Here is a 12204-nt window from a genome sequence, read left to right as displayed (position 1 = left end):
CTGAAAATGCTGCATATACACAGCATGTCTGTCAACATCTAAAATATTGGGCTAACATTATTAAACTGCAATTCTGTCAAAGGCAAAGCCCAAACTGCTAACCCATTTTATTTTCCCTTTAACATGCTGAGTAGCCTGCTGTGTACATCCAACGTCTTCCTTTGCTCTCTGAGTAATAACAAATAAAGTTATTAGCAATTTTTGAACTGCCAAACAAAGGTCTGCTTAAAGAAATAATCCAGGCTAAGATTTCTAATCTCCATGGATACAATAACAGCTGATGTGTGCAGTTGGTTTCTTTGATGTATGAGAGTTTATTCCATCTGCCCAGCTCCATGTTTAAAATACAGCATGACAATTTGAAAGAAAAATCATATTTTTGTTTGGAAAAATAGTTTGAGAAAGTGATGAATACTGAACCTGCCTCTTAATGAACTGTTGGACTGGGTTGGAATCCTACCCAGTGGGACTAACTGGATTGCTCTAAAGAGAGAAAAGAGAAAATATCCTCCTTCTTTCTCAATGATCCAAAGGCAAAACAAGGGGAGATTTAAAAGAAAGTAAAGAACAATGTATGTTTGGGGCTATGACAGGGGAGCTTTCCAGGAAGTTTAGCTCAGTTGGTTCATGATAAGGAGGGAAGGCGCAGAAGCGAGACCTAGCAGCAAATGGATAAGCCATTGGTTGCTATTATCTTCCATTTAAGTCTGTGCTGCTGGGCTTATGGGAGTGAAACTTGTGTCCATACTAGGTATAAGGGAAGGGAATGTTTTTAATGGGAATTGGGGCATCAAAGGTGGGGGAGAGGCTGCAAAACTGTCATGACAAATAGAGGGCTAAAGGTTAGATATTTGGGATTTTAATAGTGCAAAAGAATTATGTTTTTAAGGTCTTATACCTTAATGGTCAAATATCAGTTTGGTCTTTTACAGTTTATATGCTTAACCACTGAATGTTGTGAAATAGCAGTAAAAACCTAACAGAACATTAGAGGAAGAGATTAATACATAAACAAAGCAGTGCTGTAAATCTGCAGATTAGCTGATCAAGTGACCACCACTACTTGAAAGGGTTTTCAAATTCCATGCACTTTTCTTTTGCCATATTACTACACGCACACACAAAAAAATGAGCCTTCTGGAACCTTCCGACAGTCAGAACATGAACAGAAAGAAAACGGAGAGCCCATAGCCCTAACCTACAGTAAGTACCATTTGTAAAGTGACATCTAATTGTGTTAAAACTAATTGATATTAGCAGCATCTTTGCTCATGGTCTGTCCAGATAACAAATCTGACTAAGTACAGTATATCTAAAGAAAGGTGTTCTATATCTGTTGTTTATCCTAAAATTGCAATGGTTTATCTCAGTTTTGAACTGCCAATGATTTGTGTTAGTTGGAATAGTAATTCTGCTTTCAGAAATCCAAGCCAGAAGAAAGAAGAACCACTTTACAAGAAGAAAATTACCCCAAAAAGGCAAAAATTAATTCCCAAACAAAACATTCAAGGATCATGTGGATCAGAATCTGTTTCAAACTTGTCTAAATATGTACCCATGTAACACTGTGTTACATTCTTATAGACTTATTATGTTACAACCTGACTTCATTTACTATCACTATTGATATACTCTTATTCTATTAGTCTAATATTGTTACATTTCTGATGTGTTACAGTTTGATATTCCTCATGCTACTTACAATCTGTCTGTTACTATATGATATTCTGATTTGTCACAGAATTGCACTTGATACTTTTACCATGCCATACAATTTTATAATTGCTTGGGCAACACTAAAATTTAATATTCCCCTAGAATTCAAAAAAATACATGACACTTTTCAAACTAAGCTACCAGAACTCCACTATCCACAATCTAAATCCATCTATCCATAGAAACATCCATTCATGTTGAAAAGAAAACTTTCATTCATAGCAGGCCTCTATGAACTCAAGATGTCCCGAAGAACGTCACAGCCCAAGGAACACTGTGTGAAGTGTAATCAGTGTTGTAATGTAGAAACAGTGGCAGCCAGCTTCTGCACTGCAGGTTCTTCCAACAGCAATGTACAAACTTTAAGTATTAATTTGAGGATGACTGATGCCCGGTGACACTGAGATCTCTCAGGCTCTTCCACAAGAAGCTGGGTTGTTTAACAATCCATAGGTTAGATGGGGCTTTGATTTAAGCTCTCAAAATTGTTGTTTCTCCACACTTGTCACTAATGTAGATGGTAAATATTGTAATTTTAAAACATGCCAAGCTGAATGCTCAGTCAGTTTAGAGTTAGCTGATATTAGATTGGGTGCTCACAAATGCACTGGTCAATACTGCTGAATTAGTGTTAATTAGGCATGCCTCATGGCTGAATTATACTTACAAAAAATGATGCAATCAATTCTTAATCATGGCCAAATGCATCCCAAAATGAATCAATAGCTTCAGACCATAGTGTCATAGATCATACAGCATGGAAACAGACCCTTCGGTCCATCTAATCCATTGGGACAATTATCCCCAAACTAAACTAGTCTTACCAAACTTGATTGAGATTTTTGAAGAGGTAACAAAGAGGATTGATGAAGGCAGAGTGGTGGACGTGATCTATATGGACTTCAGTAAGGCTTTCAACAAGGTTCCCCATGGGAGGCTGGTTAGCAAGGTTAGACCTCATGGAATACAGGGAGAGCTAGCCATTTGGTAGAGAACTGACTCGAAGGTAGAAGACAGAGGGTGTGGTGGAGGGTTACTTTTCAAACTGGAGGCTTGTGACCAGTGGTGTGCCGCAAGGATCAGTGCTGGGTCCACTACTTTTTGTCATTTATATAAATGATTTGGATGTGAACATATGAGGTATAGTTAGTAAGTACGCAGATGACTCTAAAATTGGGTGTAGTGGATAGCGAAGAAGGTTACCTCAGAGTACAACAGGATCTTGAACAGATAGTCCAATGGGCAGGGGATTGGCAGATAGAGTTTAATTTAGATAAATGTGAGGTGCTGCATTTTAGAAAAGCAAATCAGAGCAGGATGTATGCACTTAATGACATGGTCCTGGGGAGTGTTGCTGAACAAGGAGACCTTGGAGTACAGGTTCATAATTCCTTGAAACTAGAGTCGCAGGGTAGATAGGATAGTGAAGGAAGCTATTGGTATGTTATCCTTTATTGGTCAGTGCATTGAGTGCAGGAGTTAGGAGATCATGTTGTGGCTGTACAGGGCATTGGTTAGGTCACTATCAGAAGGATGTTGTGAAACTTGAAAGGGTTCAGAAACGATTTACGAGAATGTTGCCAGGGTTGGAGGATTTGAGCTATAAGCTGGGGTTGTCTTCCCTGAGCATTGGAGGCTAAGGGGTGACCTTATAGAGGCATATAAAATCATTTGGGGCATGAATAATGTAAATGGACAAGGTCTTTTCCCTGGGGTCGTGGAGTCCAGAAGTAGAGGGCATAGGTTTATGGTGAGAACGTAAGATGTAAAAGGGACCTAAGGAGCAGCTTTTTCACACAGAGGGTGGTGAGTGTACAGAATGAGCTGTCAGAGGAAATGGTGGAGGCTGGTATAATTACAGCATTTAAAAGGCATCTGGATGATATCTGAATAGGATGGGTTTAGAAGGATATGGAGCAAGTGCTGGCGAATGGGACTAGATTTGGTTAGGATATCTGGTTGGCATGGACAAGTTGGACCAAAGGGTCTGTTTCCATGCTGTACATCTCTATGACTCTCTATGACTCTACCTGCCTGCATTTGGCCCATAATCCCTCCAAACATTTCTTATAAGTATACTTATCCAAATATCTTTTAAACATTGTACCTGCATCCACCACTTCCTCTTGAAGTTCATTCTACAAACAAACAACTCTCTGTGTGAACAAATTGCCCTCATCTCTTTGTTAATCCTTGCTCCTCTCACCTTAAAAAGGTATGCCCTCTGTTTTAAAATCCCCAATCCCAGGGAAAATACCTAGGGTGTCATTCACCTTATCTGTATCCCTCATGATTTTATAAACCTCTAAAAGGACACCCCTCAACCTTTTACGGTCTAGTGAAAGAAGTCCTATCTTTTGTAACCTCTCCTTATCAGTCAAACCTTACATTCCTGACAACATCCTGGTAAATCTTTTCTGAATCTCTCCAGCTTAATGATATCCTTCCTATAACAGGGCAACTAGAACTGTATGCAGTATTCCAGAAGAGGCTTCACCAATGTCCTGTACAACCTCAGCATGATGTCCCAACACCTCTACTCAAAAATCTGAGCAATGAAGGCAAGCATGCCTAAATGCCTCCTTAACTACCCTGTCTACCTAGGTCTCTCTTGGGTTCTACTTCATCACCGAAGGCCCTACTTTTAATTGTATAAGCCATGCCCTTATTTGCTTTTTCAAAATGCAATACCTCATATTTATCCAAATTAAACTCCATCTGCCACTCTTCAGTCCATTGACCCCATTGATTAAGAGGCGAGAAAAAGTGGTGACAAAGAAAATGTTGAAAAGTGTGCTACAATATTTGAAGTCATGTTTCTCCTTCTAGGCTGTGCTATGACCGTAACCTACACAAGCCGCGTGGCTAATGCCCGTCTGTGCGGCTTTTCCAAATTGCTGCTACAATGGAAGGGGAGCATATACAAACTACTGTACAAAGAGTTCCTCATCTTTATGCTGCTTTATCTCACTCTCAGCTGCATCTACAGGTAAGAACAGTCTCTCAGTAAAAAGAAGAACTGGGTTAGAGAGTGTGGGGTACAGTGATGGCAGATCATGTCAATGATATTCTGTAGTTTGTGTAGATCATTCTACACAATTTTCCTCTGCCCTCCCTTTTCTTGTTACTTGTTCCTCTTCTTTCCTCCTCATCTTTCTGTTTGCTTCAATCACTGGTACAAACTGGAGTTGCAAAACAAAAAGAAAGAAAGAAAGATTTTCCTGACATCTTACCATCTGTCTTAGTGCTTCACATGACAAATAGTTGCTTACAAGCACAGTTACTGTCCTTCAAGGCCTCAAAATAGCAGTGAAGTGAATGACCCTTTTAAATATGCTTTGTTGGTTTTGGTTGAGGAGAACTAGTGTCCAAGTCACCTCTCTGCTCTTGTACAAATGACATTGCAGAATCTTTAATGAGTGGAGACTGCCACATCCATTGTTTATCACATCATATGGAGGACCGTAACCATGGCCAGGCCCTCTCCCACACACACAATCTCTCTCTCTCTCTAACACACACACAATACAGTTATTTCTATGTTGTAAATGCAAGTTTAAGCTTTGCCACAAACATTCCTGAAGAACTCTAAGAGGAAGGTGGAGATGGAGCAGTTAATGATTTTGTCCATACAAAGCAATCATTCAAACCCTACATTGATGGCCTGTGAAATCAGGCTGAAATCTTGATTCATCCAATGCATAAACACAAATCATGACTGATTAAATGTACTACTTTCTACAAGCGAACATCTGAAGGCTTTCTGGGGTTAGATTTGCTTTGGTCTTATTATGTCACTGATATACACCAATTAAATAAAACCTTACCTCTCCAAGATAGCATTTTTAACAATTGCACCATTACCTTTATATCACAGTACCAGAAATCTTTGATCAGCACATAAATAGTAAGCAGTTAGTAAAAGGTGGGCTATTTCGGACAAACATTATATCACATGTTTAGAAGTACAAGACAAGGTTAGAATACATAATGAATATTTAGTATCAGTATTGACTAGGGTAGGGGATATGATAGAATATCACCAGCATCAGAGATGGCAGAAGTAATGGATTGGGTAAAAATTGATTGGAAGAATGTACTGGAATTGCAGGATATACCTGATTGCAGGATGTCACCTGATCTGGATGGTTTTAGGAACAGTAATTGGTTGGGGGAGGGAATGAACAGGCACTTGGAGAAACTTGAATTAATTAAGGACAGCCAGCAGGTATTTGTATAAGGCAGACCATGTTTGACTAATCCAGTTGAATGAAGTAACAGAAAGATTGATGAAGGGTATATGTGAATGTTGTTTGTATAGATTTTAGAAAAAATTAACAAATTACTAATCAAAAGTCTAATTAATAAAATTGAGGCTTATGGAATAGGAAGGGCAGTGTCAGTTTGGATTAAAAACATTGGCCTCTGTTTTACTAGAAACTAGCAAAGTGCTATTTTTGGTCATTTTCGTGGGGATTTATCTCAGCGAGCTCGAACACGTTTTCTCACAATAACTTCCCAAACTCTCATCATTACCATTGCACCACACCCCTATAGTGCCCTGCTCACTTTCCTCTCCCAAATGCCACTAGTGGAAATGTAGAAATTCCTGGCACCTGCAGCATCCTGAAAGCTCAGCCATTCGCCTTGTCAAATGCTGGCAATCTGCTATTGCCTCACGTTGTTCTTCTCAATTTCCCTGGACATGACAGACAGAAGGATATTGGCACCATGCTTTGGCGATAGGGACCTGGAGGGTAATGAGTATGGTCACTGTAACTGGTGCTTACCTTGAAAGGTTACTGCCTGGTGTCCAAGATGGAGAACCAGGAGAGCTCGAGTCACCAGGATACACTCTGACTTCCATGTCCTGAACTGTCAGCATTTGGTTTAGGAGAGTGGGCAACTGCACATCAGTGAGGTGAGATGATGTGACCAGAAGGTGGTGGGAACCTGGACCTCACTGTTCAAAAGGGTGGCAAAGGCAGGAACACTCAGAGGACATACTTAAATATCTATTCGCAAGGCCAAAGCATTCAAGGCCATGGGCTGAGTGCTGGAAATTGAAATTAGAATAATGAGGTAGATGTTTTCATTCGATGAGCCAAAAGGCTTTTATTCTGTGCTTTAGACCTCCATAACTCTACCCATGATCATACTGAGTGGCAGAGCAGCCGCAAAGGGCCAAGTGCCCTGCTCTTATTCCAGCTCCTAGTTTCTGTGTTTTTTTTTCTGTATTGGAACCTGGATTCTATATATAGAGGTATTAAGTACAAATAAAAATCAATGTTTTGCTGAATCCTTACAAAGCCCAAGTGAGTCACAGTTGGAGTATTTCACCTAGTTCTGGTCACTGTACTTTTGGAAGGATGCAAAGATCTTTGAGAGGGTGCAGAGGGGTTTTACCACAGCAGGACTAGTGCTGAGGGATTTTAGCTACAAGGTTAGATTGAAGCTGCACAGGAGATGTACAAAATAATGACAGGTTAAAAATGGCGGACAAAGAAAATCTGCCCCCGTTAGTTGATGATGCAAGAATGTGAGGTCAGAAAATTAAGATTTTGAGTAAGTGAAATAGGTGGTGATTTTTGATAGAGCTTTTTCATATGGTCAGTGGTAATAATTTAAAACTCAATGCCTGTTAGAATGCTTGAGTCAGAAACAATTAATGATTTCAAAAGAAAGTTGATTTGATGGAAATGAATTTGTAATGCTAGGAGGATACAAAGGGGAAGGTTAGACTGCTCCACAGACAGCCAGCACAGACTTGATAAGATGAGTCAATCGTTTGTGTGCCAAATGATTCTCTATGAAACTTTAATCTCCTTCTTGTTCATTCCTGCTGACACAGTGGAAATCAAGACTCATCGCATCACCACTTAGTGTCAGTAGTGCAGAAATATTTCGAATCAGAATTGAGGAGGTGTAACCGTCAGGAGATAATAAGCAGGCTGAGGATATGAAAAAGACTAAGATGTAAATGAACTGGGCCTAAATAAATGACAACCACTGACATATGAATATTATCAGAGGAATTACTTTGCACAAGAGTGAGGAAACTGTTGAACTTGCTGCCACATGGAAAAGTTAAAAATTGCAGAATGACAGAATGAAGGAGGAGGAACCCATTCAGCACATTGTTCCTACACGATGGATAACATTGATGCATGCAGAGAGAGCCTAATTCAATTAAGAGGCAACAAAGGGCCAGAGAGATTTGAGAGCAGGAAGGAAATTGAAAACTCTTATGGAATGTAAACACTAGAATTATTTGTGAGAAGTTACGTAATTCTCTCCTGCAGATTCCATGACTAGAATCTTATTGGGGTGTGAGCAACATGGGCTATGATGAGGTGTGTGCACAAGTGCAACGAGAACAATTTTGACCTCAAGATCATCATGCTCCACCTTTTCTTCTTTTCACAAGTGACATAGGTTTTGTTTGGCAAGGCTGAGATGCCAAATTACACTCATTAATGCTTGCTAAATGGTTTGTTAACACTACACCTCACTTCAATAGTATCAGACTCTCTTCTGTCTGCATGACCGGCTGTTCCCTCACACCCTAGAGATGACACTGACCTAGGTGGTGATCTCAAGCCAGACGGTAGGACCTCCAGTTTCTGTTGGAGAATCACAGTTGCCCCCCCCCCTCCTCTTCGCTGACATCTTATACATACATTCTTAGTTGTGCAGGGGCTGCATCAGAATGCCAGTGCTCATCTGCGTGTTTTGCAGAGTTTTAAAGATAGAACAGGCACAAGGGCTACCAGTCTTTTGGCAGATATCCATGGTGGCAAATTGTACTGGGAAAGGTATGTGGTAAGACACACCATGGAGTGGGGTAGATAATTGATTAGCCAAGTTCAGTAAAATAGGATGAGAAAGTTTGGTAGGCCTTGCAGCGAGAAACTCCAAAAAACCCAACACAACTTGAACTTATCCAAAAAAGCATAAAATTCAGCCGTTTATGATTTCCTCGCATGACATGAAAACTGGAATTCATTACCTCCTGTCTTTCCTCTCTTTCTGTCTCTCTAGACAACCTTTAAAATCCAAGCTAGGCGGCAAGTAGCCAGTACTAACTGATATATCTACTCTTTCCAAGTCTACTTGTTCAAGACTGTATATTTTGGCTGATCATTTGGTTTCACTAAAAAACAATATAAAATGAGCAAGTTGTGAGTTCTGCTTCGCAGTTATGTTATCTTGAACTTATTTCTGGAATATGTGCAGGTTTATGCTGGAAGAGAGCCAAAAACGTTTCTTCGAGAAAATGGCCATCAACTGTAACAATTATGCTGACCTAATCCCAATGTCATTTGTGCTCGGTAAGAATTCCATTTGTTATCAGCCTGTTCTCTTGATCTTCCCTCCACTTGTAAATTAAGGTATGAAATTTTTTGGCAGAGTATGCATTCAGATCATTTGCCCTAAATATGTTCTCAGTATAACACTTTTCATGTGGGGGACCTCAATTCAACATCATTAGACACATTGTGTGGTCTTACAACAAGCCACCAACAATAACCTATTTAGCAAAACAGAGACTCGCACTCCATCTGCACAGGCATTTGAACTACTGCAAAATTGGCTGGGATCTGTTTTAGACAACCCTGGGAATATTTGAAGTCAATGGTGGCCTGTTTTTGATACAAAAGAAGTTTCCTACATCTTTCTCAGAGCATTATGGGTAAATTCTTTGGCCATTATTGCAGTCTGTGCTTCCATATCCTGCACAGCCCCGACCAGCAGCCACCCTAAAAAAATCCCTAAACCTTCTGAAGTATAGACTCTCGTGGAATCAAAGGTAGTTGGAGCGCTATACCGAGCTCCACAAAACATCTGTAGCTGCTTCTGGTCACCTCGCTGGTCCAGTTGTGTCTTATGGCAAATCTTGTCCCCAGAACAGGCAAAGGTTTCATCTTACTACGCAAATATATTTTGATTGGAGATCCTTATCAATGATGGTAGCAAACAGGTAATACGGAATGGCAATATTTTAAGGACTCCCTATGTTTCAATATTATATTTTATCTCTTGAGGTAGAGAAATAATGCTGAGATAGGAACAAAGGAATAGGATTAAGCCATTTCGCCATTCAAATGTTCCACCATTTAAGGAGGTCACAGTGGATCTGTGACTTAACTGCTGAACTTTGCCTGTGTCATTTAATTCTTTTTTTCAAAATCCACGTCCTCTACCAGATAGAGGGATAAGGGCTGCAGATGCATATGAGCATCGCAAGCTCCCCCCCAAGTTATGCACCATCTTGATTTGAAACTGTATTACCATTCCTTCTGTTGCTGGGTCAAAATCCTGGAACTCTCTTCCTAACAGCGCCTACCTGTCATACACTATCATACAATGATTCAAGAATGCAGCTCACCACCGCCTTCTACTGAGCAATTTGGAAAAGTCAATAAATACTGGCCGAGCCAGCACCATTGACATACTCCAAAAAGGAAACACCTTTGGATAACAAACTTTGGCAATCTGTTTAAAATTAACAAGAGATCTCACATTAACTGCTAGTTATGGGAGAGAACTCCAAATTTTTATCACCCATTTTGTGTTGAAGTATTTCCTAATTTCACTCCAGAAAGGTCTGGCTCTAATGTTGAGACTATACCCCAATAATTCTACATCCCACAGCCAGCAGAAACAGTTTCTCTCTAATTGTTCTATCTGTTTCACTTATAATCTTAAATACTTTCATCAAATCACACTTAACCTTCTGAATATTGGAGATGTAAAATCTTAGTTTATGTAATCTTTCTTTAAATTTAACATTTAGCAACCAGATATAATTCTGATAAATATATTCTGTACCCCCTCCAAGTCCAAGGTATCCTTCCTCAGATGTGGTGCCCACAATGGGTCACAGTACTCCCGATGTGATTTAATCAGGACTGTATACAGATAAAGCATGATTTCTACCCTCTCATACTCTAATCCTCTAGATGTCAAGGTCAGTATTCTATCAGTCTTTCGATGACTTTCTCTACCTACTCATGACGTTTTATTGATCAATGCACCTAAACAATAACATAATCCCAAAATGTGTGTTGAACCTCCATTGATTCAGCTTTTCAGTATTTAGAATATGACCTGTTCTAACTCTTTTAGATTTAATGTGGGTGACTCTGGGATTCATTTGCTACAATTTTGTCTATTCAGTTAATCCATCAATATTACTTTAGAATTTTATGCCACCGTCTGCAAAATCTCTGCACAATTGACAGATCAGAAAATTTGGATATCCCACTTCCTGCCCCTTCATCTAAGTCAGTTATACATATGGTCGATGATTGAGGCTGCAACACAGATTCTTATGGGACACCAGTAGTCACATCCTGCTATTAGAGTGTCTTCCTATTATTCCCATTCTGTCTGTCCCATCATTCAACTAATTCAGAAGAGTGTCAATTTTTTTGCATTTCAAGTTTGCTAGTTTCTTAAGAGAAACTTTCTTGAATGCCCGCTGGAAGTGCAGCATAAACTCATATTTCTCTGTCATCATTCCAGTCACCTCTTCAAAAAAATCAAACCTTTATAAGTTTGTACAAGCTCTCCTTGATCACCTGGAAGTTTTTGGGTGTTTCATTACCCTGTCCTTAATTATAGGATCTACCAATTTCCTGACATCTGATGTTAGGTTAACTGGTTTCCAATCTGAAGAAATGTTTTCAAACTGAAGAAACTTTGGAAGATCATAATTTGATCACGTTTAATGTTCTCACCTACTTCTTTTAAAACCCAGAGCTAGAAACTATCACACTTGTCACACTTTAGTAACATTAATTTATCCCTGACTACTATTTTGATTTTAATGAATTTCTGTCCCAATTATTCAATGCATTCACAATTTCCTTTAATTTCTTTGAGAATATTATCAGACATCAAGATACTCATAAGGCTCATGATCTCTCATTTTCTGAATATAATTTTAAATTGTGTGTTGAAAAATTGAAAAGCCCAAAGGGCTATTTACCGCTCAACTTAGAATAAATAATTATTCACATTGCTGGTCAGTTCCAAAGTGACATTGCTTTGTGCATCTACCTTTCCACATCATGAAGCGACAACTGTCCGATTTTAAGTGCTGGTTAAAAAAAAATGCCTTGCAGTTTGTATGTTTGTAGCTTTCTGAGGGATTTGTTTTCACTTCCATTATACACCATAAGCAGACAAAAGGAAATAGTTTGTGACTTGCCTATGTTGCTCAATATTTCCATTCCCAATCAGGCCGTCTATTGGAAAACAAGCCATATAGATCAGCTTGAAAATTCCAACCCAGGTCAGTCCTCCTTGTTTTGACAGAAACATTATGTCTTTTCACTTTGGAATAATTTTCCAAACCTTCTTGTGAGCTGACTCCCTCTATTTGACTGTATAACCAGTATTTCCCCTTTATCCTTGTTCCCAATCGAGATTTTTATCTGCAATATGTTACAAGACAGGATTTATACCAGTCTACCACTAGAC

The 12204-nt window shown here is 39.3% G+C and overlaps 1 protein-coding gene across 1 annotated transcript in view; it reads left to right on the top strand.

The window, feature by feature from the left end:
- Positions 1-1127: 1127 nt before the first annotated feature.
- Positions 1128-12204, top strand: part of LOC132824288 (bestrophin-2-like) — a 36361-nt gene continuing 25284 nt past the window's right edge. Inside the window, exons 1-3 of the mRNA XM_060838630.1 lie at positions 1128-1203; positions 4546-4705; positions 8953-9047. Coding sequence (XP_060694613.1) covers positions 4554-4705; positions 8953-9047 — 247 coding nt within the window. The 5' untranslated portion in view covers positions 1128-1203; positions 4546-4553. The remainder of the gene's footprint in view (positions 1204-4545; positions 4706-8952; positions 9048-12204) is intronic.

The sequence above is a fragment of the Hemiscyllium ocellatum genome, chromosome 18 (assembly GCF_020745735.1).
Source record: "Hemiscyllium ocellatum isolate sHemOce1 chromosome 18, sHemOce1.pat.X.cur, whole genome shotgun sequence".
In the NCBI taxonomy this organism is placed as follows: Eukaryota; Metazoa; Chordata; class Chondrichthyes; order Orectolobiformes; family Hemiscylliidae; genus Hemiscyllium; species Hemiscyllium ocellatum.
The sequence above is the reverse complement of the archived record's forward strand: the minus strand, read 5'-3'. Positions and strand labels throughout refer to the sequence as shown.